The sequence below is a fragment of the Pseudopodoces humilis genome, chromosome 5 (genome assembly GCF_049639895.1).
Source record: "Pseudopodoces humilis isolate 2021_Gansu_Grassland_sample_001 chromosome 5, ASM4963989v1, whole genome shotgun sequence".
Classification (NCBI taxonomy): domain Eukaryota; kingdom Metazoa; phylum Chordata; class Aves; order Passeriformes; family Paridae; genus Pseudopodoces; species Pseudopodoces humilis.
Window position 1 is genome coordinate 13,960,211 of NC_142204.1, and position 24,169 is coordinate 13,984,379.

The window sequence follows — 24,169 nt, forward strand, 5'->3', positions numbered from 1 at the left end:
AATCAAGTGGAGATGCAACTCCTGTTAATTCAGAAGCACAGAATTTTGCCAGCTGAGATCTTAAAATTTCCTTTTGTACACAAGAAAAAAAAATGCTGAATCTATGCAAAAAGTAGCCTTACAAGAACATATAGATATAGATATATGAGTACATCTCATAAACTGCCCTTTCCTATCCCTCTCTTCTCCCAGTCAAGTTACAAAATTTCCTTCTGTTGGTGACAGCAAAGTAGCCTGGCTGCCTAGGTCCCCATCTGAGGCAGTCTGGAAGAATTGGACAAGCCATAAAAATACACTAATTTTCACATTCCTAATGTAACAACACTTTGGATCTTGAAAACCTGAAGTGCCTGATTTCTGGGGGTTTATTTTCTGCACATTTTCACTATTTCTCAGCGCGTTGGCAGGTTTGGGCAGCAAAACAGTGTGGGAGGATTTTGTATTTCCTCTTGGGTCCCTTCATGTGAGTGCTGCTCTCCTGCTGGATTCACAAGGTGGAAGGGAAAGTGTAAATGTCTATTTTCTTCCCTTTTCACTGTGATTGCTCCCTAAACTATCCCACCAAATCCCTGGTGACCAGTAGTGTCAGTATAAATGGGGATTGCTGCAGGGCTTGGTTGACTCAGGCACATTATGGATCTGGGACACCAGCTTCCCCTGCCCTCCCCGTGTCAGCTCTGGTAGATGTGCAACCGGAAGAAAATGTCCCAAAAAAAGGTATGAGGGTGTTTCCCACACACCTCTGCATGTGTGCAGCTCTGGCTCCAGCCGCGATGCCCCCAGCCAGCCTCACGGAGGACTGATCGGGGAAAGGATTCCTCTCATCACAGTTTTGGTGAAAGAGAAAGCCTGCATTGAAGTGAGGAGAAATCCCTCTTCAGTTAGCTTTGGGCTAATTAAAAATAGTTCTCCTTCCACAGCTATGAGAGTGAAATGGGGTTAAACCCCGGTCTCGCTCAAATATCTCACTTCCAGGACATTCAGGGCTCGTAAAGCCAAGGGCTGCCTTAATAAGTGTCACTCTCTATATCTCCTGTAACTTGAGGTCAGCCCAGCACTCATCAGACATAATCCATCTGACTGAAGGAGAGGCAGGTACTCAAATCACCCTCTGCAGGTTATTCTCTCCTCTCAGGCTGGGCTGCTGCTCACATTTGGTGGCTGACTCAGGTATCTGTGCCAGGCAGGGGTACCTGGGTGCACCTGGGTGAAGCAGGGGGTCACTGGTGACTTTGGGTGGCCTCAACTCCACACTCTCTCTGCGGCCAGTCATTGTTAGCCAGCCTTAGGAGGTGCTGCATCTTTATTCCAATGTAAAGATGGCTTTGTGGGGTATTGGGATAACAAATTAAATAGGTATTGCCAATATCTTCTTTAAAAAGAAAGGAAAAAGAAATTGGCAGCTCCCCTCACAACGTTTGAAGTTTAGATGAGGTTTTCAACCATTTTCTTGGACAAAGGCATGGAGACCAGGTACCAAAGCCAAAAGAAAAATGTACCCCAGTCTTTGTAGATTCAATCACAGTTTATGATATTTGGCTACAGAGGCAAGTAAGCAGAAGATAAATGCTACCGAGTGGTGATTACTAGAGGCAGACACTTAGGAGAAAGCAAAAATCCCTGGGGAAGAGGAGCAGCAGAGACCTGAGATGAGCTACTCCCAAAATTCAGCTTCCTGGAGCCCTTGGTACAGGTCTACACAGTCTGTGCGTGGCCAGTCAGAAATGAACCAGCGAAGGTGCTGCTGGCTGAGGGGCCAGCACTGCCTGCTGTGACACGGGACAGGGCTTCCCTGCTCCTCAGAACAGCTCGGCTCCGCCTTGGGGTTTATGTTACAGACCAAGAAGGAGCAGAGATGCTGCACCCAGCCACGGCAGCGGTGGGTCCCTGGTGCCTGCCGTGCCCGCTGCCTTAAGGAGGCCTCGAGCTTCGCGCCCGGGACTGAGCTGCTGTTGTTCCTCTGCATCTCCCTCGAATCCCCCTAAGCCAACACCCTTTGCTAAGACCGAAAAACATTTTCCAGACGCAAGCATGTGTACGTGTGTGGGTGGGTGGGGTGCAGGGGACTATGAAAATTTCAAGGCGAGGTATGACATCCTGGCTTTCTAAATATAGAAGACCTGAGCTGCGGCTTCTCTCACACGCTAGCAGCGTGCTTTCTCTTTCGAAAGGCCCCCAGAGCAAATATTGCACTGGCTGGGAGCGTGAAAAAAAGGAAAAAAATAAATTAGAAAAAAATTAGTCCTGCGAGTTGATTGCAGCTCCTGGCGTTCTTGCGCAGAGTTGTTTTTTAGGCAAAGCTCCAAGCGGTGCCCACGCAGAGCCGGCCGGGCCAGCGAGGCGCAGATGGCCGTCACATGAAGGCTGGTGGCAGCCCCAGCGTGGGGCCAGGGCCTGGCGGTGCTTCCCCTTCGCCCACCAGCCCCTGGCCTTCCAGCGGCTGCAGGGGAGCCAGAGGGGCACGAACCCTGCCGGGGCTGAGAATGAATGTGACATTTTGGCTCCCCATGAGCCGCCGCGTCTCAGTTCCCTTTTCGCTGCTGTTATTGTTGCTTCGCTATTTGCATAGCACGACATCAAAATGCCTCAGAGCCAGAGGAAAGTGGTAGCTGCTGCTTCTCCTTTTAAAAAACCGAGCAGTTATCCATGCAACACCATCACTGTGTGTGCGATTGGGGTAGAGGAGCAGGCGTGACACCAGGGGGTTATGGCCTTTGGAAAAGTTCTGCAGAACTGAATTTAATCGAGACTGATGATCTCTAAGCCAAGCCATAAAATCCAGCGGAGAGTTATATCCCAGTAATAGACCCTATTAGAGGGTCTAGCACAGTCTATAGAAAGGATCTCCTCTCTATTAAATTCTCTAGGGCTTGAGTTCTCATTTACACAAAGGGCCCTTTTAGCTGTGTAAAATGACCATAAAGTAGGTGTAAAGATGATTGATGCTGTCTTTACAACCCCTTTACACTGGGAAAACAGTGTAAAGTGGCCAGGGTGCAAATGAGAATCGCACCTGGGTTGTGAGAGTAAATTACATCGAGCCCTTCACAAATTCCGTGTGCCCATAGAGGTTTAATCCTACCCCTTTCTGTGGAATTCACCGAGAAGATACATTTCCCAGGCTTATAAAAAACTGTTTTCTTCTTCAACACCTCTGTCCTTTCCAAGCCTTTTAGTCCCAGTCTTTTTTCTGGTGCAGTTCACATAGACTCTGACACTGGGAAAAGGCTGGGAGGTGTCTGGATATGCTTTGGTAGGTGAAAATCCTTTAATTAGTACTTTCCCAAATTTTTAATTCTAGCAAAATACATATTGTAAAACCATACCCAGGGGGAAAACAGTTCCTAAACCTTCTGTGTCTGTTTCACCATCTCTCCTGTTTTGATTTTATGCTCTTGAGATACACGAAAAGGAAATAAAGAAGTTCATCTTTGCTAGATGGAAATGCCCCGTATTTATTCATTGAGCATATAAACCACCAATAGAATACATGATGAATATCTCTTTCTTCCAGAGCAAAGGGTTAAGCTGCGTGGTGCTGATTAGCAAACCGAATTGGTGGCTGGAAGAGGAGGGTGAGCTGATATGGGGGTTCTCTGCTTGTTAAGCGGAGCAGGCTCTGTTATCCAGACCTCCCTTCTCCTCCCTGCCGACACGCCGAAGGCATTTACAGCAGCTCTGTGATCATCCCCGCTGCGTCTGCCGTGCTCTAGAGCAGCCCCAGCAAATCTCAGCCCGGAGTGAGCAGGCAGAGGCTAGGCACAGCCCCATCCCACAGCCTCTGGGGCCATGGCAGCACCTGGGAGGCCATGGGAGACAGGGAGTGAAGACGTGCGGGTGAGGCAGAGGTCACAGGATTAAAGAGACAAAGGGCAGCTCTGGTGGAAATGCCGCTGGGCCAGGGCTGCAGTGCTGCACACCAAGCTATCCCCTGAACAACAGACACATTTGGGATGGATGGAAGGGGGAAGCATGCCCTGCTCTGCCAGCAGAGCCTTCCTCCTTCTGTGCCGTGGTGAGGGTTGGAGGAGGCCCCAAAGCTCAGCTCTCATTCAGACTCCCTTTGATCCTTTTCCTGCTTCTTGTTATTTTCTGTGTGGAGAGAGAATCCCACATTTTTGGCTGCAGGGAGGGGCAGGTGCACCTAGGGCAGTGCAGGTACGAGGAAGGTACATCCTCTGCCCTGAGTTTGCACAGAGAGCACAGCTGGAGGCATGTGTGGGATGGGGGACAAACCTGAGCACACCACAAGTTGAGAGGCACCCCTGTGTACCCATCTCCAGGCAGGATGGCCCTGGCACAGGTCTGTGAGCACTGCTGGCAGCACTGGAGCTGTGGGAGATGGGCTGGTTCCTGCCAGATCTGCATGGATGGCCCCAAGGATGAGTCTGACATCACCAGCCTGCCATCCCGCTCCTCTCCTGTCTCAGCTTGCCCCAGAAGTGCCTGAGAAGCAGACTGAGGTCTTGGCATGGGTGGTGACATGGGCACCCTTTCAAATGTGCCCTGCAGCCAGGCTTACCAGTGGTTGTTACTTTTAGGTGCGTAAGAAAGGTCATTTGGAAGCAGATCTCAAAACCCTTCATGTTTTGCAGCTCCTCGCTTTGTGGCTTGGCAGAAAGCACCTTGGTGATGCTTCAGAGGCACTTTCCATGACTAAAACTACAGCCCCTACACCCAGCAGTGTTCTAGGTGGGCCACAGGAGACTTCCCTACGCTGTGATCTTCTGACGCTGGAGGCTTGACAGTCTAGCCCCTGGGTGGTGTGTGATCACCATTTGGAAGACAGGTTTTTTTGGTAGGATTAGAGCTCCCTAGACAACTAGGTTTTTGCCAGTCTGGGTGTTTGACTTTCTGATGACTATTTTTTCTGCAGAAAGTTGGCTGTTTTTTTTTTCTTTGAAGCTTTATATAAATTTCATTTGCTTCCTCCTAGCTAATGATTATGGCACAATTTTTCTGGCATGTGATTGCTCCACCCCACCTCAGAGACATCCTCGTTCTGCCTGGGATCGGGAAATCCCTCGTCATGGCAGGGTGTGAGCACCAGCTGGCTTGCTCTTGCACAGATATGGATCAGGAGGCAGTGCCAAATGCTGCCAATTAGGAACTGCTCCTATATTTAGATCTCCATGCTGCACAAGTGGAAATGGCAGTTCAAGGGACAAACCAACGTCGTTGTCTTGGTATAAGGATAACAAGAGTAAAACACTTCTAGAGCTGCACTTTCAGGGTGAAAAAGCACTGCCTGAATACAGTTTGTTTTTCCATCCTCATTAAGAAATCATTATTCTGTTGCCCTCATCATTATCAGAGATGTCTTTGGGAGACTGGCAGTCTCTTCTTGCTTCCCTCCCTCCACCCCATTTTAAAAACATTCATTGTTGCAGGAAAATATCTTTCAGGGCTGTTGGCCCAACTCCACTGCTGGTGTGTAAGGCTGATTGTCTTCAGAGGAGTTACACCAAAAATGCATTTGGCCTTTTGTGCTTGGAGTATAATTGGTGGAACTGGCTAAAATCTGGGTTTATCAGTCAGCAATTAGAGCAATAGGGACATAGTTTTCAACAAGACTAGTGATTTATACTCTACTTCAGGAGTGAAACTCAAGATTCCTTAAACTGATCTTTTCTCCCAAATATCAGAAATCTGCCTGGAGTCTCAAGTAGGGCTTGAGATAAAGAACCTTCCGTGAACTCAATCATACTTGTTGTTTATTGGTAATTAGGTTAGGTAGCCCATATCATTAATCACTCTGAAAAGTTATATGTATATTTTATATGGCAGCCATCAATATATTCACTTTGGTGTTGGTCTCAACCTACACTGGAAGAAGACTTGACCTCCCTCATTACTTTCCTGAATGTTAAATTCCCATCAGGTTAGTGTGGATTACACCCAGAGCACCAAGATATGATATATTCCCAAAGCATGTTCCCACTGATATAATTAAGCAGTTTGGATCAGATCCTTATCTGGTAGAAATTGGCATAGCTTCTCTGAAGGCAAGAGGGAAATGGACCCTATTTTGTAATGGCTGTAGCCCTGCAGATGAGTTCCCAATGATTTTATCTATGGCTATTAAAGATCCTCTTTGGGGAGCATTTGTACAGCTGCATCTTTAGGACTCTGTGACCTCTAGCTAATCTCACAAGAGCAGCCATGAAAAATGCTCCTAAAATGATGGAAAAATATGTTCATTAAAGCCGTGTGAGCGTTTTTCCTCTTCAGAAACCTTCCAAGCGTCCATCCCTCCGTGGTGTCTGCAGTGGCAGTTCCCATCTCTGGCCACAACCCCCTGCCAGCCCAGACCCTACACTTGCTGCCTGTGGCCTTCAGCAGCCACAAGAGGCTGGAAGCGAACACCCACATAGAAAACCTGGTATCTGTGCTTCCACACCACGAAGCACGTCAGGAGGCACACCAGGGCTGCCACCAGGTTGAGAGCCATCTGCAGAAGGAGGTACAGGCTGAGCATGCTGGTCAAGCTGCCACAGTCGGCCGCGTCCTGGTACACGAAGGTCCGGCCCAGGGGGTCTGCAGTGTCCAGTTTGCACTGGCAGGACTCCCGGATGGCATCGCAGGTGAACTTGGTCAGCTGCAAGTAGTGGTGTGCAGCAAAAGCCACTGCCAAAACACAGGCAACCAGAGCCAGGGCACTCAGGAGAAAATACAGCAGCTGAAGGAAAGGAAAAAAAAAAAAAAGAGATAAAAACCCTTTCTCTAGCTTTGTAGAGATTGAGGAACACAAAAGGAATGCAGCGCATGGACTTTGCAGGGAATGCATACCCACAATGTTCTGTCTGGAGATTGGCTGCTTCAACAATTGCAAGGCTCCTTACCATGAGAACTTCAGCAGGTCGTCTCAAGAGCTTGCCTTGCATGTTTTATATGAACATTGCCTTGTAATTTTGAGACCTGGGGAGAGCAGCAAGGAAGTGGTGTGTCTATACATCAAGAAGCTTTATACAGAGGGAGGGAGCATTTTCCTCTCCAGTCATTCCTGCATTGACAGGACTCACGGTCGGTCATCAGCTGAGACAAATCAGTGCCTGGAAGCAGAGCTGAGCAGACTGAGCCTTGGGCTGCCATCTTACCCCAGGATGTGCTGAGCTTTAGGTGGTTTCAAGACTTTGCTCATGTGTTAATCTCAGTTTCCATGTCCAAACAAATCTGATTTATACTTGCAAATCAGGCAGTGGGGTTGCTGATCTCCCGCTTGTGGCCCTGTGGATGCAGCCAGCCTTTTTGCTTCCCAGGTCCCACTGTGGAATAGGAACGCAGATCTCCACAAAATAGCGTGTGCTGTGCTCAGTCTGCTTCCAAAACCTGTCCCACAAACATGGGGAAGTCTTTTACAGGCATGAAAGGGCAGCAAGCACTTTCTTTTCCCCGTGCTATGGTGTAAGAAGGACAAAGGTCTGCTCGTCACCTCCACTGCTCCTCACAACAGTGGCAGCTTAAAAATAGCATGGCTTTTATCAAGGGTAGCTCTGCAGAGTCCACCCCCACAAACACATGGAAACTGGCAGCAAGTCAGAGCCTTTGACACTCCGGGATTCACCTGAGAGCTTTGGATACCAGCACATATGGACTTCCCTTTGCTTTTGATAGGTGGAACTGGCAGTTGCTGCACTGCGTACAAAATATGTGTGAATGTATATTAAAATCATGCTCTGTGTTTTGCCAAAATTGCATTTTTTGGTTCTGTTCAGCACTGTAAAAACATTTATTTTCCTTGGCGTCTTATCTGTCAGACACATGGCATGGTTGGGAATCTGTTATTTTAAACAGCAGCTTCTCTCTCTCTTTCTCTCTCTTAACCTCAATACTGCAAGCAAAATATCAAGATAAAAGCATTTTTTATGACCTTGAAACTCCAAGTACGTATGTCTTGATAAAATTCACACTCCTGGTGTATTTTCTTATATCTACAGTGTGAATCAATCTTCTGTTTGGTTGCCAGCTTGAAAAAAATGAATTTTGGGATTATTGCAGGTCCTGAAGCACTATGTACATTTTCCCCCTCATATCACCAAATTCTTACTGAGAGATCTTAGTTTCCAAGACTTGGCTGCTATTAAATTTAATGACTTCCCCTGTGGCCTTAAACCAAGGGCAGCTTCAAAATGAGGGTGGCTCTTATTAAACGCAATTACTTTGCCCCTGCAGCTTTCAAGGGAGGGGTCCATGGGAAAGGTGAAGCTGGAAAATGGGGCCACCTCCTCGTATGAAGCATACAGAAGATGGAGTGCTGCTGACTGATGGACCCCCTCCAAACCAAGATGTGGTAATTCATAAGCCAATGGCATTGTTTTCAAAGATGGTGCAAATGTGTTCGATGGGGAAAACAGAAAATGGACAAACCTTGCTTGTTCTGTGATATAGAAATCCTGGTGGAAGTCCTTGGATTCAGCCCAGCAGAAGGCTGAATCAAGCCTCCCTTATAGATGATCTACTAAGCCAAGACTCCACCATGTGCCTAATTTTTCCTTGGCAGGTATTTTATTTAGCTGCCAACTTCTATCCAAAGTCAGGACACAACAGACTAATCCATGCTCCAGGTACAGTAAGGGAGAATTTTTCTGTTGTGTTCCTAAAGGGAAGGAAATCTCAGAATCTGAATACACAGGCAGCTCTTACAATAATCCTTGGAGGCAAAGGGAGATGCATGGGGGACACAGGGCAATTTCCAAAAAGCTTATTATTCTCACAAGATGTTTGCAGAGGAATCTCTCTGCAAGCTGCTGAAAATGAACACGTTTCCAAATATCAAAGGTGAGCCAAATGCAAGCACTGCCTCTGAGGGAGCACAAGACAGTGAGTGCTGAGATTCCATCAGCAGATTAATCACATGCCAGACCTGGAGGCAACTTCAGCATCACAAATACGACTGCATGGTGGGCGCTGCCCAGGAACCAGGACTTGCCACTGGAAAACTGTTTTTTAACAGCCTCAGAGAGATAGATAGGCACTGCAATTGCTGCTTAAATGGAAGGAGAAAAGGGAAGTGGGGAGAGACAGTGTACAATGAGGTCAGAGCATGGCAGCTCATCTTCTTTCGTGTTCCTCATATGACCGAGAGACATTTTAGCAATATTTACTAGCAATAGTTTTCGTCATGACTAAATTGAAATAAATAACAGGAAGATGGATTAAGTTCTTCATGGAAAAGGCTTCTCATAGTTATCAGAGGTGAAGGCAGAGGGGTTTTCAGAGGTGGAGCAGGAGGCCTGTTTTGAGGGTGGTGGTGGCTCAGGCAGGAGCCCCTGCAGGAAACAGTAGCTGTGGTGTGTCACAGGTGGTGTGGCGTGAGCAGAAGGTGTCACTACCCCACAGGGTGCCGTGGGGAGGACCACAGGAACTGATCTGTCAAATGTCAGCACACAGCCCAGGAAGTCCACAGGGTGGCTCAAGATTTTCCTGCGAGCCACTGGCTGTCCCCACTGAAGGGCACAGCCACCCTCCCCTTGGGTGGCCTCCCTTTCTCAGGGACACATGGCGTGCTGTGGGTACCCACAGCAGTCTCGGGAAGGGACTTCTGCCAAGAGCAGTTCTCACACCTCCTTCTTTAACAGGACCCAGGGCTCATGCAAGTGTGAAATGAAAGAAGAAGCTGCCAAGTAGCAGGAAGGCAGAGAGGAAAGCACAGGTCTCCTCCTGTTTTCCACCTTGAGGGAATCACTCACAGTGGTCAGAGAGTCAGCTTGGGGGTTGACCCAAATCTCACAGGCTGTGTGTGTGTGTGTGTGTGTGTGTGTGTGTCTGTGTGTGTGTCTGTGTGTCTGTGTGTGTGTGTGTGTGTGTGTGTGTGTGTGTGTGTGTGTGTGTGTGTGTGTGTGTGTGTGTGTCTGTGTGTCTGTGTCTGTGTGTCTGTGTCTGTGTCTGTGTCTGTGTGTTCCTCCTCTCACAGCAATCCTTGGGGTGCTTGGGGCTCTCCAGGGAAGTTCAGCCAAGATTTTCCTGTTGGATGACACTTGGCTGATGGGAACCAGCCACCAGTGTGAGGGCAGGACCTGGGCCAGACCCCATAAGGACAGTCGAAGCAGACTGAGCTGGACCCAACTGCAGTGCTTGATGAAGCATCAGGCCCTCAAGGAGAAAAGAACAACCCTCTGAACAATCTGTCTCATGACTGCAATCTTGCATCCTCAGCCTTGTCATAGCTAATACTCATTTTTAGAGCATTCAGAGACAGCCTTTAACTGAAATTCGAAGATTCCAGAAGTGATACTGGAGATGTAGATGAGTCCTATGTGATCAAAGCCCTGGAGGTGAGTTTTAGCTCCTACTTTGTTAAAATAGATGTGAGCCCTTCAGGCAGAAGCCATTTGTCCTGTTACCCAGCTCCCAGCAGGGGCGTGGGGCAGGAGAGGTGAACGGCCTGGGAATGATGGAGTTCTGTGGCATGCTGCAATAGGAAATGCTGGGAAGGGGGATTTTGGGGAGGAGGGTGCCTTGGGTAAGCAACAGTCCACGGGCTATTGACTCAGCCAGGGAGGCTTAAGCTCCAGCTCTGCCAGGTGACAGGAATGGCCCATTTTACGTCACCTCGGGAGCAATTCCAAGTCGTCAATTTTCCTACTGGGAACGATGGCTTACACTCCTTACGGTCAGGGTGTGTGGCAGAGACATCTGAGCTGCCCAGCCCGACATGCCGTTCCCAACACGAGGGATGACTCCCTTCCTGCCTGGATGCCAAATTCAATGTAGTGCTGCGGGGCAGGCAGTAAAAAGGCTGGCGTGGCAGCCCCCGCCCAGCCCAGTAACCTTCCTTGGGGGTGGAAAGGTGACAGGGGACAATGCAGAGGCAGCCACAGGGCAGGCACAATTGTTCTTCTCCCTTTCTTTCTTTAAGTACTGGAGGAGCTCGAGAAAGACACAAAAGACACACCGGGGTCTAATTTCTAAGGGAGGATGGATGGTTTGAAAAGCTGCTCCTTGCATTTTGTTTCCTTCTGCCTTTTTCCAGTTAATAATCACTGTTATTTTGTGCTGCTTGCGTCGGTATTTTTCTCGGTTATTATGTGTCTGCAAAATATTAAGAGCCCTGAAAATTACAATAATAAGGAAAAATAGCCCAGGAAAAACGGTATTAAAAACCAGAGTTCTCAGCCCCGCTTTTCTAGTTGCTCACCAGTGTCAGCAAAGCAGTTTTGGAGACAAAGGTGGGGTATGGTGCAGTTCCTCCAGTGCTCAGAGGGGAATTTGCCTTGTGGAAGAATGCATGTCCCCGTGCTTTCTGAGTACTTTCCCATTAAATATTAAAACTTGGCTTAAGTGGACTCATTTTATGCCACCCTACTTCTTACCCTGCTCACTATCTCCACTTAATCTCCTTTAATTCTCTGAACACTTCTCAAATTATTCCAGCTTTGTCTATATTCCTAAAACATGGTGAATAAAATGGTATCTTGTTTGAAATGATATTAGAGTTTCCCCTTTACAGGATACAGTTTCTTCCTTGGCTGCCTGGAAAGTAACAGAAAACCATTCCTGTATTTCAGGTATATTTTCACTTCTTTTCCTGTGGTTTTAAAAATATTCCCTGTATCAACTTTTCTGATATTTAATGACATGAGGAAAAAAAAAGTTTAAAAAATGTTAAGGTACCTTCACTGTGAACTGCACACATGTCTTCTCATCGGGTTGGTACGAAATACAAAGCATAACAAATCCCACTAAGGCCACCACACAGACCTGCAAGGGAAGAGATGTAAAATGTGTCAAGGTTAAAAAAACCCTACAAAACACAATTTCCCCCCCTGCCCCCAAGCCAAGACACCTTTCTGTGTTTTCAGGACCATAACCCAAGAAGCAGCGTGGAAGCAAAGTCATCAAAGAAGCAACACAGCAACGGCCCCGGGATGTGTGGGGGGTTTTTGCCCATAAAACCATCAAAAAAGAGCAAAAGGCTTCTGAAGTTGGGCTTGCAAGCCCAAAGAGCACCATCCTGTGTAGATCTGGGAGCTGAAAGGGATTTTATGCCACCCATGCAAGTCTTAAATCATTAAACCATGGCTGCCACTGGGTAAGAAGCAACGGAGTTTATTGCAGAGGCTTTCACCCTCTTCTGGAGTGGACACCTTACTAAAGAAGGTATCCATCTCCCCTGCAATCTGAAGCTGTGTTTTAGCCTTGTGACAGTAATTGCTGAAGGTTAAAAGTAATGGAAAAGTATTTTCACACTTGTTTATTCGTTTAGCCATCTTTATAATTAATTCTGGATTTATTTGCAGGAGCAGGTACTCACAGGTTGGCGTTTTCCATGTAAGAAGGGAAGATCCTCCTCTGAGGAACTAGCCCAATAAATGTGATTTTTTTTGTGTGTTTAGAAAACTCCATGTGTCCCCACACTGTGCTAAGCACTCCAGTCAAGTGCCCTCCTCTCCGAATTTTTGGAGGATCAGTGAGCAAACCTCACAGGAGGACTCAGGAGCAGCAGACTGCTGCTTTTTGGCAATTCTTGCCCTGAATGGAGGAGTTGGGTACCCAGGCACCAGGTGAGAGCTCCTTTGTGGGGCTGGATCTGGGCATGAGAGGCTGTGGGCAGCTGGAGCTGTGTTCAGAGGAATCTGTGCACGTTTGAGCTGCCTTGGAAAAACAGGTGAGTTGTTGGCATGCACATGGTTTTAAATTACCCTTCAGATCACACCTTTAAAAGACATTTTAGGTGTGATGAACCTTAGCAGGGACTTTGGATAAGATTAGGCACTGTTCTTTCAGAGGTACTCTCTACATGCAGGGCCAGGAGCAAGTCTTCATCCCCCTGCTAGGAGCATCTTGGTTACAAATGACAGTTAAATTATTAACTTCTCAGTGACTACAGCAAGATTCTGTATTTTTTTTACCCGCTCCATTTTACTTCTGAAGTTTGGAAGACTTGTCATTAATTCGAGGCTTTCTGCTTTCCCAGAGCAGTGGGATTTGCCCTCTTTGGCCAGAGCTGTGTGTGAGCTGCCTTTGCCAAGGTGAGTCTAGGCCACAGAGATTCCTGCAGGACTGTGGGGCTCCATCACAGCTCCATCCCCACCTGCATGCCCTGGAAGTGCTGCTCACACCCAGATTTCTGGCTCTACAGGGAGCTTGACCTGCAGTGAAAAATGCCCAGCTGGCCTTTTGGACAATAATGGATAAACACATTCTTTTTATGATCTGTTGCAGAAAGTATCAAACTTTTTGCATCTGCAATGCTGGTGCAAGGCCTGAGACAGCAGCCCTGCAAAGGAGAAGTGCCTCCCAACACACACAGAGCCATGTCCCTCAAGAACCTGGGTGATTAGCAACACTTTTCTCCATGAAGTTTTATTTCATGTCATTTCAGTGGGACATGGATAGGAAGTATTGCCCGAGAACATTTCTAAAGAATGCGTCAGTATTATTTACTCCTTTCCATGTCATGTGTATTTATATTCTGGTCCTGTGACTTATACACGGCCTCCAATTTATTTCTTTCTTTCTTTTTATTGTTGACAGCCGTAGCTGACAGGGTTGTCTGGGGAGAAAACAACCTTTCTTGTCAAAGGTCCTTCAGTGCTGGGTTTTTTTTGCCCTGTAGTGCTTCTGTGTGACTCAACCATGTTTTATTTCTCAGGATTAATTGTCTATGTCCTTGGTCCCTTGCACTGCATATTAATCTTTTAATTCAATTAACATGCCCATAAAACTTAAATCTTAAGAGATCCCGTTGCTGATAATATCCAAATTATAAACTCCCCCACTGCCAGTAATGGCTGAAGGAGAGAACCTGCACCAAGAACTTAAAAAACAATACAAACAAACAAACAAAACAAAAAAAACCCTTAAACACGCTGTCTTAACATCATATCCCCAAAATTCATGACAAATCATAGGAGCTCCTCAGATCAAAGCTGGACCTAAGGATTTTCAGGATCTGGTGCTGAAGGATCTTGTTATGAGCAATAAATCAAATTTGCTTTGCTTCAGCTACACTAGTGGGCATTTACACTTGCATGGACTGCGAGCCAGATTTGCCCCCAGGTGACTGCCATGAGACATCATGGGACTGTTCCCACTCCTCCTTCCCCTTCCATTTAACCACAGAAGGCTGACAGAGCTGCATTCATTTCCGAGGGCACAGAGCAGTGCTGGAATTTTCTCTCTGCCATCAAGTGCCTTGGACAACTTTTGCAAAGCTCCTGCTGGCTTCATGCGTGGCAGGATCTTCAGGAAGCTTCCCATACAAAGGACTATCAGTTAAAAGGAGCTCCATTCCTGCACATGCTTTCTAAAGGTCCTCTGGGATTTAAATCATATACTCAGGGACACTTGAAGAGGCACATTTGTAGAGAGGTATTTATAAAGGATTACACTGGGTCAGGATTCCGGCAAGTCTTGGCCAGGATATTTTGGAAAGCTTAAGTACTTCTTTTATAACAATACAGTAACATTTTTACCATTTTTTTTTTTTTAAACCAGAGATGTGTGTTTTTCTAAGTGGCAGTAAAAAATAACGTGGCTGAGAATTATGACCCACATATGTTTAACATTTCAGCTCTTTAAAGGTAAATTCGCTCCTTGGAGGAAACCAAAGCGTGGAACGTTTATATAGGAAACAGCTCTATGCTGCTATTTTATACATTATTAATAGATCAGCTTTGAATTACACCTGTGAAGTGTAACAGAATAACTATAAAAATCCACTGGTATTTTTTAGGAGCCTCTAAGTGACTACAACAGCTGCAGGCATGTTACAGGTGCTGTTGATGCTGATTGCTAAGCAGCATTAGGTAATCCTGCATCCTGGTGCTGCAACAGCCACTGCCACATCCCAGTGTGAAGCACACATTTCCCATGCCTTATTGACTGAGCACACAACAGAAAATGCAATTGAACCCACTTCAGCACGTGCTTGCCACCAATCGATGTGCATTTGTTACACAAATAAAACAGATTCTCTGAGACCTGCAGGACAGCACTTAATTAGATCAGCTCTGGTCAACTGTTATCCAGAAACCCAGGAATTTGCATTTCTGTGCATATTTCAACTCGAGTTTATTTCAAGATCCTACTTCAAAATTTCCATATGGACTAACACACCCCTTGCCGAATAGGTAGTGACGTGAAAGGTTATCCAAGGGAAGAATTTAATTTTGGAAAGCTCTGCCTAGAAAAAGACCCAAATGTGATACAGAAGTATTTAGGAAAGGTAAAGATTTCATTTTGCTTAAGGCATACCCTGTGAAATCCCCCCAGTTCACAACCCAAGAGAACAGCTATTTACTAACACTGGCTGAAGAACTTAAATATTTAGGCTGTACAAAATTTATATTTCTTTTTCTGGGGGAAGCAGTAGACATTCCTCCCAATGGGCAGGAACCCATTAAAAAAAAAGTGGGTGAAAAGTGAATTAAGAATTATTGTTTTTTTAAGCCACAATCAAAATAGGAGGACAAATTTTCCAGCTTGTTCCTACCCCAAAGAAGGCAGGAACCTGTTGCCATGTTATCCCATCTGCTCCTGCAAGGATTCAGCACAAGGTGTACAAAGAGCACAAGGACACCACGTGGCAAGGATGAGGAAGGTTATGTGTAATTAGGGGAAATAAGAACACGTAGGGCACAAATTTCCGCTGTGGTTTGCACTCATTATCGTTGCACGCTGACATATTCATGTGGTTTGCTTTATTCTGACAGATTTCAAAACCACAGATTGCTCTAATCCTGTCTCCATCTCTCCCTTGTATGCTTGTGAAACTGGTTTTCCTTTTGTTGTTGCTACAATTTTAGCCCAAATGTAGAATAGGTGGTTTTCTCTAGCAAACTACCTCCTACCCAGAGCATCCTGAAAACCTTCACTGGTAAAGCAGGAGGGTTGGGAACATCCACCAAGAAATGAAGGCAGGAGATAAAAACCTAGCTCTAAGGAGCATCTTGGGTCTGTGCCACATCACAAGGCAAATGCTGCAAAACTCACAAAGACACAGTATAGCTCTATATATGTGAGCTTTGTTAGCGAGAACCTCCTGCTATAATTTTTAGGGGCAGAAAGCAAACACACCTCAGGACAAAACCTCTCCCAGGTACACCTTGCAATGCCACACAGCACTGCTGAGACCCACAGGAGGACTCTTCCTATTTAATAAGAATGTAAACTCAAACTTCAGGAGGAAAATTGCTTTAACAGAATTAGGAAGACACTTCCTTTATGGACAAGTTATTTTGTATTGCAGTTGCTCACTTGGAGACACTGGGGATCTTTCTGCTTTTAGGGACACAGGTAAAGAATGATCTCTTGCAGCTATCTCTGGGTTTCTGGCTCTCCCTCACAGGTGAGGCTTAACAGTTCTCCCACCTTATCAGATATGGCAAGGCTTAGCTCCTGTCTACACCTTTGGAGAAGCCACTTTATCCAAGTCTAGCACTCCCACTGGACACAGATTTTGATGCAGGAAAGAACCTGTCCCTGTTGGCTTTGCCATTATAAACCTGGATCACCTCTGGTGCCAGACATCTCTACAGGTTGTTGCAGACAGCAGCACTGAAGTTGATTTGCTTTACGAGCTCTGAGGAAGCTGTGATGAAAGTGGGTGCTGCAGGCAGCTTTCACTGCCAGCTTTCATCAGCCTCAGGTCAGCCTGGTCTCACTGTCACGTATGAAAGAAGTCACATGTCTACAACACAGAGGTACTGTGCCCTAATTTATTTATTTCTTTTACCCCTTATAAACTCCTTGTTAAATTTAAGGACAGCTTAGTTGCATGTAAATTAATCCTGGAAATAACAGCTATAAGAATAATAATGACAAACACATAGATTGTGGTTGCAGGCAAAGGCCATCATCATCTGGGAAATCATTCTTTTAACAGCCATAAGCAATAACTGGGCATCCCTGCCCCACCTACAGGATAAAATAATGTTGTCCTTACTACAGGTTCCTTCAAACCATTCAATAACACCCCCTGGCAGATCCACAGCTTTATCTTAAAACCTGTAAAGTCATCAAAACCCTGCAAGAGCATCCACAATCTAATGAAATGCTATTTTTTCCATAATGATCTTTGCTGTTTAGGTCAGTTGCTCATCACTTGTGCTAAGGTAAGATTTATTTCCCTCAGCAAAGGCTACGATCACTTACATAGCCAGGAGCTGCAGCAGCAGTCCATTGCTGCTGTTAAAACAAAAATATAGTCCTGGCTGAACAAATGCCTGAGGGACCAAAAAAATAGAATAAAAATAGGAGTTCACAGAGCCAGCAGTGATTTTCAGCCTGAGAAGTGCAGCATGGCTGAGAGTACTCGTGAACACCACCTGTGTGGGATGTGTCTGTGACTATGAAAGCCACCATCTCCACAGTCATGAGGCTACCTGGGCTAGGGAAACTTGTTTCATATCCCTCTCCAAATTTTACCAAGGCTTTTTGCACAAATTCCAGCCAGGAATTCTGCAGTTAAACTGTGGGCTAAGCCACAGAGGGGTCCAGGATTAGACCAGCCCCTGGCCAGGTATCAGACACACCTCAGGTGTGCAATTACCTCCTCAAACCATTCCTTCAGAATGTTTGAACATTTCTTCCCATCAAAGTTTTCCACTCTACACCTGAGCAAAACAAAAATGTGAATTTCAGCTAATCAATGCACAGCTACTCTTGGAAGAGGATGAGATTTAATGGCAGAGAGTACACTCTACACGTGGCTCTAAACAAGCACTGGCCTCTTCTTCAAGGCAGTCCTTTTGATGTTTGCCCATGGATAACTGAAGCTAGCCTGTACCAAAAAAATAAGGATGCCTGCATGACTTTTGATGGCTACTTTTATGGCATCAGGTTTTAAGAGTTACCTCCTTTAGAAATTGAAAATGGTTTCCCTAAAAACAAGCAAAAGTAATAGAGACATAAACATTTCTGATTCCAGGTAAATGAAGGTAAATTAAGCTGCATTTTAAGCTAAAAGACTGCCTGCCTTTTGCACCACACAACCCTACATCAGCATCACCTCCACCAGGGCAGAGAAGCCAACATTTGAGCACTGATGCCAAAAAGCCACAAGCCACGGCCACCCCTTGAGTGAAGCTCAGGGACCCTCTGGCCTGGGGAAACACCTGGGGAGATGGAGCAGGGAGAAGTGTCAGAGCTTCTGGGCTGGGGGCTCAGCCCATGGCAGATCTTTTGGGATGCTTTTTGCAATAAAATCAGTGACAGCTGGAGCCAGAGTTGGTGCCTTGAGCTGCTCGTGAATCAGCTTTTTAAAAATGTTTTTAAAAGTCCTAATTTTATGAACATCTATACATATACATTTAAAATAGCTTCCAGAAATAATAAACACCCTGGATAATCATTTCTGATCAGCACTTCTGTAACTTTCTTAACTCCCTGAGTCTGCAAAACAGGGCTGAAAAGGGAGTTTGCCCATGAAAACTCTGAAACTCTCCACTTTTGATCGCAGTGGAAATAATCTAAAGTAGGTTTTTCAAGGAGAAATACATCGTTACTTCTTCTGGGTGTCAAAAGGCCACAAGCTAATGAAAAAGAATGAAAAGGATACCATTAATATCTACTGTCTCTGCAACACTTTTCATCCCAGGATCTCAAAGCAAGGGGTGACGGATGGCCACCATTAACCCCACTTTGCAGGGAAAATAACAAAGTCTTAGCAAGGTTAAGTAACTTGCCCAAAGCTATGCACCAAGGCAGTAGCAAGACACAGGAAAAAATAAAGCCCTGCACTCATGGGTGGGTTTGTGAAGAGTTTGTCCAAGCTCCTGCAAAGCAGCAAGAAGGAAGAGACTGCCAGGGAGTCCAGCCTGCAGTTTGGGGAGCTCAGGACATGTCTCAGGCAACTGCTTCAGACCTGGGCACCTTCACTGTAACTGGCTCCAAGCAAGTTAAAGAAATGCTACCCTCACTACTGTTAACTTCATTTATCTGCCTGTCCTTAGCAATGGAGGAGTGACTTTTTATGGGGAACAGGTTGCTGAAGCCAAAGCAGAAGTGGTAAATCCTGTAGGCTCCATGGTTTCTCTCCATAAAATTTTCCTTTGGTTTCTGACCCATGCCCCCCACATTTGGGACAAAATACATTATGGTTTTAACTGGGTTTTAACTGGTTTTCATGGTGAAATGCTCTTGGTGCAATGAAGGTTGCATTGTTTCCTTCTGCAGAGGCTCAGGAGGGAAAGGCCGATGCTCTGGGGAGGGAGCCCTGCAGGCTTGGAGCCCTCCTCCACTCCCTGTCAGAGGATCACTGGCCACATTTATTCCCCAGGATGGTGAACCCAATCCCTGGCCTGCTCCAGCCTCACAAACTTACAGAATCAGATTTTGAACCCATTTAATTCAGACTGCCTTGCCTGGTATTCCTCGCTAGCATTTTCCACTGGCTGCTCCTCTAAAAACAGTTCCTTTCCATTCATGGTAATGCACTGAAGCAGTTGATTTTCAGCAAGGAATGTTGTCACCATTTTGCCACTAATAAAGAAAAAAAAAAAAACCAGTTTTCAATCAATCAGGGTCTATTTAACACATTAGCAATTTTCCTTCATTTTTCTGTCATCCTGCATTAACAGCCGTGAGGTCAAATCCAGGCTGGTGTAATTCCAAAGGGGTAACACCAGGAACAAGTTTTACCCATTATATCTAATGCTGCTAAAAAGGTCTCGATAATAGATTATTTTAAGTTCTTGATTCAGAATACTAATCAAGTCCTTTAGAAAGAGCACTTGAGTGGGATGCTACTACAACAAATATGCTCTGATATTTTACACCACATCTTTCTGTCCTGTTGCTCATTTCTGTGTGAATACATGAGTTTTGGGAAGTCACTTTCTGCCATGAGGTCTGTTCTCAAGCAGCACATAGGTCAGACATCTAACACCCTCCATGCAACCCAAAAACCAGTCCACAGGACATCCAGCCACATGCAGGTCCTAGCCACAGGTTCTCCTTCATGGAGAAGTTTTCCCCAGCTCTCCAGAAGCCAGTCAGCACAGTCCTCAGCACAGCTCACCAGCAGCCCCCTGTGACTGCACACCTGGAATTTCCAGCTCAGCAGCTTCTGGCCATCTCCACCTGATGTCCCACTGGGCATCAAGTCCCTCCATGAAGACACCACAGCACAGGAATGAAGTAAATGCAGCACTTTGTGGCACCTCCTGCAGTTTGCCCCACAGATGTGCTTTGCACTGCTCTGTGGTACCACAGCCAGTGCTCCACAAGGGCTCTGCTACTGGCCCTGCCCCACCACTTCATCCTCTCCTTTCTACCACCAGTTTTCTTTTCACTTCCCTCTGACCTAGCACCAGGTCCCTCCCTCCCTTCTGCTTTGGGCTGAGTGTACAGGAGAGCACCATGGTTGCCCAGGAGCCTGCCTGGCCAGGTGGCCCCAGCAGACAGTCCCTGACATCACCCTGAGGGTAAATAGAGGGGCACCAAAAGCCATGTTGAGCCAGGAAGGAATCAAACCACGCTCGAGTGTGCTGGTGATTCAGCATCTCACCAGAGTCCCCCAGGTGAGAGTCACCATCTGACTCAGAGTGTAGGTGCCGTCACCCTTCCCCACGGGGCAGCCTGCACTGCTCCTCCCGACAGCCAGAGCACCCTGCAACATGAACCAAAACTCCCCCAGTCCCAGGAAATGTTTCCCCAGGGATTACCCTGGTGGCGAGTGCAAAACATGACCTCCAACCACAGCCACAGAGAGCTGGCTCTTGCTCCGAGTCGAGAATTAGCTCAGGAACACACATGGAGAATTATTCCTGATTTTCAGGGGGGAACTCTGAAAGTGCCTGAGCTTTGCCTCGTGTGGGCATCTAAATGTCACCACTGCTGGAAGCTGCTGCTGAAAACAACAGGGGTTAGAGCTCTGTTTTCAGAAAGCAGTGACTTCAGTGGGGCTTCAGACCTCCCCAAGTGAGGCCAGACATTTGTGGACATCTCAAATGAATGCTGCTCGGGCCCTGATGACATTCACATGGGCCAGGGGCTGCTTCATGGCTTTTCTCATATCCCTGTCTGTACATTAGTTCAGTCCAGCTCACTCTTTCCCCATTCTTTTCTGCTGAAAAAGCTATTTCAAACCTGCGATAGCAACAGTGCTGTCTGGAAAAGACATAACCTGACCTCCAGAATCCTCAAAATAAACAGCAGGAATGAACATGCCACATATTGCTATTTTATCATCTGTATTCCCTCCTGGTTTGTAACAGCCAAAATTTCCCAGGAGGGAATTCCTCTTCCAAGCAAGGGCAGGCTTTTGCTCCACAAAACACCACTAAACTCTTGGATACCTCTTCAGTCAGAAGAGAAACATGAAGAGATGAGTCAGAGGAGCTCTTCCTCTGGGAGCTCAGACCCTGCTCCTTCCACCCTCTGAAGGGGTGCCCAGCAGGGTTAACACAGCAAACACCAGTCAATTCAGATGCTCAGATAATAACAACAAATTACAACAAATTACATTTACAGAAGATGCTCCCATAGCTGTTCGGGGTTTTGAGGGCTTTGAGAAATCTTTTCTCTAAGTACCTAACCAAAATTTATTTGCTGGGAATTCTTACAGTCTGACAACACCCAGAACTGTGCTAACACATCAGGGCATATTTTCAGGACACATTTTCCTGAAACCTGTTGCCTAGGGAAGAAACCTGCATGCTCAATTATATCCATGGCCTATGCCAGGCTCATAATCACTGACCCCGTCCCTCCATGGGCAAACCTCACGTCCCCAAGCCCACAGCCAGCAGAGTCACACCACGAATGGCACCACACACCCAGTCCCCACCTCCGCAGGGGTGGCTGCTGCTGGGGAACAACCCAGGCTTCCCCAGCAGGGATGCCTCTGATTTACACCCAGCAGGACGCTGCCCTCTGCCCAGTCCCCCCGGCCCACACAGCGAGGCTGGAGTGTCACTCCAAAGTGACTTGGCAGGAGCCACCAGCAGTCTCTGGGATGGGCTCCCTGTCCCCGCCACGTCCACCGGTGCCAGCCCCTTCCCCATGGCCACGTGCAGGCAGGAGCAGCGGTGGGAAGAGGGTTAAATCCCAGCAGTTCTCCAGCACAGCACAACGAGGAAGCTCCGGAGACATACATGGCTCTCTTCGCCCAGCTAAAAGTTGCGAGTTACGGAGTTATGCTCTCACTTCCAAAACCTCGTGGTTATGGTTTGGTGGGCAAAGAGGGTAGGCAGCGTAAGAAATTAACATTTCTTTTCAGCATCACCAGGCAGGAGCTCACTGCAAAGCACAAGCTAGTACATACATCCACTGAACAGCAACCCTGTATTTTATTTAAGGTCTGTTGGGTATTGCAGGGAAGAATATGAAAGGCTGTGTTATTCTGCAGGAGCAGTTTTCCTTGGGAAAGTATAGCCAGACACTTAATCCCAGGAATATTTATAGTTAGCATAACTCAAATGGTGTTGTGCATGCAGTTGGTTAGTCTAAAGTGGAGCGTCATGCAGCTTGCATTAATGCTGGCAAAGGCACTTTATGGAGAAACAGACTGTATGCTTACAATTATCCCAGCCCAATATGGAGTGTCTCTGACTAGCAGAGAGGAACTGATGCCTGCCATAAGGAAGCCCAGCACTGTTACAGAGGTGCCTAAGGCCAGCTGCAGCAACGCCAGCAGCAGCGGGAAACGGCAGCCACAACAAGTGTGGGATTCCTCCTCCTGGCCCGTTTTGGGATCCCCCTTGGCTTTCTTCTGCTTCTTCTTCTTCTTCATCGCGGACTCCTGCGTCGAGCCGGTGCTTTTCTCCCCTCCGGGTGCCTTCCCTGTCTGGCTCTGGGTATTTGGGGACGTGCTGTGCTGGGTTTTCTTCTCCTCCTTCCCCATGCCGGCGGATTTTGGGCTTTCACGTGCGTGTGTGTGCGCGCACGCCGACGGGGGTGAGAGTTTTCTGCCCCCCAAAGCTTCGCTTTGTGCCGGCTGACTTGTTCCTGGTATTTGAATCAAGGAGGCTGAACAAATATGGAAAACATTTGGAAGCAGATTGTCAGAGCTTCGAAATGCCACATATAGCCCGGAGAAGGGGGGGATGCAAGGGGGTAGCGAACTGCCAACAGTGCAGGCGCCGGCTGTGCGCGCACAGGGCCGGCCGTGTGCGCTCACACGGCTCCACAGGTGTCAGCGCACCTTTGGGGCTTGGGGACGGGCAAACAGCAGGGCAGGAATTCCGCACTACCGGCTGGTGAACAGCAAGGAAATCTGCCTCGCCAGGGAGCCGGGAATGCTCCGGTGCCTGTGCAGGGAGCTCGGGGCACCGCGGCTCCCCTGGGGGCTGCCGGCAGGCACAGCTGGCCGGGGGCACCCACAGCACCGTGCCCATTCCACACACCCGCTGAAGCACTTTAAATAGGTGCCCGTGGCAGGGAGCTGATTGCATGTATGGAAAGCACGAAATTAATACAAATTGAAGTACAAGTTAATGTCCCGGGGAGCCAAAAGGGATCCTGTCTCTTCCCAAAAGCTGCAAAAACACGGCTAGGTGTGTTTTATGATGAGACAGACAGGGACCAGCAGTGAGGACTGGTGCTTCTGGGCAGGCAGTGATAGAGCAAGGAGTGAACATCTGCAGAGTGTGTTTCCAGGGCTGCAAGTTATCCATACCAGAAGATTGTTTATGTTACCTAAAAGAGAGAGGGATGTCTTATTGTGGGCATGTGGTCACTGCACTTCATCCATATGTGGGCTCAGGCTGCTGCTTGGAGACAGCATGGCAACAGAAGTGGTGGAATTTCTCCTGAAATACTCAAAAGTTGCTCTCTGGCTGAATCCAGCACTGGGGAACCCTGGCAGAGCCTCTCAGACACTGGAGGGGCTTGCCCATGGAGGGGGACTGGGGTGTGCAGAGACTGAATTCTGTCTCTGTGAAGAGGAGGGAGCAAGAAGAGGAGGGTGCTGAGTGATGCTGTGCCGGGGCTGTGCCGGCAGCCCTGAGTTCAGCCAGGCCATGGTGCACAGATCCTGCAAGGGAAGACCAAGAGAAGCAGGGAGGCTGTGGGAAGCTTGTGCTTAGCTCAGGCCAGAGGAATTACTCAAAAGCTTAGAGGTAAACAGGTGCTTGACTGCTTTGCTGGCCCGGGGCCGAGTGTGTACAGCCTGATGTACGACATTGCTCCTCCATGCATGCGTGCAGCTCCGTGTCCCTGCTGGCACAGGGACACCCTGGGGACACGTGAGCTTGTGCTGCTGCTTCCCCACGGACACCAATGA

The 24,169-nt window shown here is 47.3% G+C and overlaps 1 protein-coding gene across 1 annotated transcript; it reads right to left on the reverse strand.

Moving 5' to 3' along the window:
• Window positions 1–5,697: 5,697 nt before the first annotated feature.
• SSPN (sarcospan) lies at window positions 5,698–22,917 on the reverse strand. The gene is made up of 3 exons (XM_005531858.3): window positions 22,466–22,917; window positions 11,614–11,700; window positions 5,698–6,679 (listed from the first exon to the last, which is right to left on the reverse strand). The coding sequence occupies exons 1-3, from the start codon at window positions 22,787–22,789 to the stop codon at window positions 6,314–6,316; spliced, it is 777 nt and encodes a 258-aa protein (XP_005531915.3). The 5' UTR covers window positions 22,790–22,917; the 3' UTR covers window positions 5,698–6,313.
• Between the last annotated feature and the right edge of the window lie 1,252 nt (window positions 22,918–24,169).

Bases quoted from the DNA above. Each gene is read 5' to 3' on its own strand.
- SSPN (XM_005531858.3), bottom strand. From the start codon at position 22,789: ATGGGGAAGGAGGAGAAGAAAACCCAGCACAGCACGTCCCCAAATACC. The intron at 11,701-22,465 runs GTAAGCATACAG...CTTCCCTTGCAG, and splicing joins CATATTGGGCTGGGATAATT to GTCTGTGTGGTGGCCTTAGT. The intron at 6,680-11,613 runs GTACCTTAACAT...CCTTTCCTTCAG, and splicing joins GTGTGCAGTTCACAGTGAAG to CTGCTGTATTTTCTCCTGAG.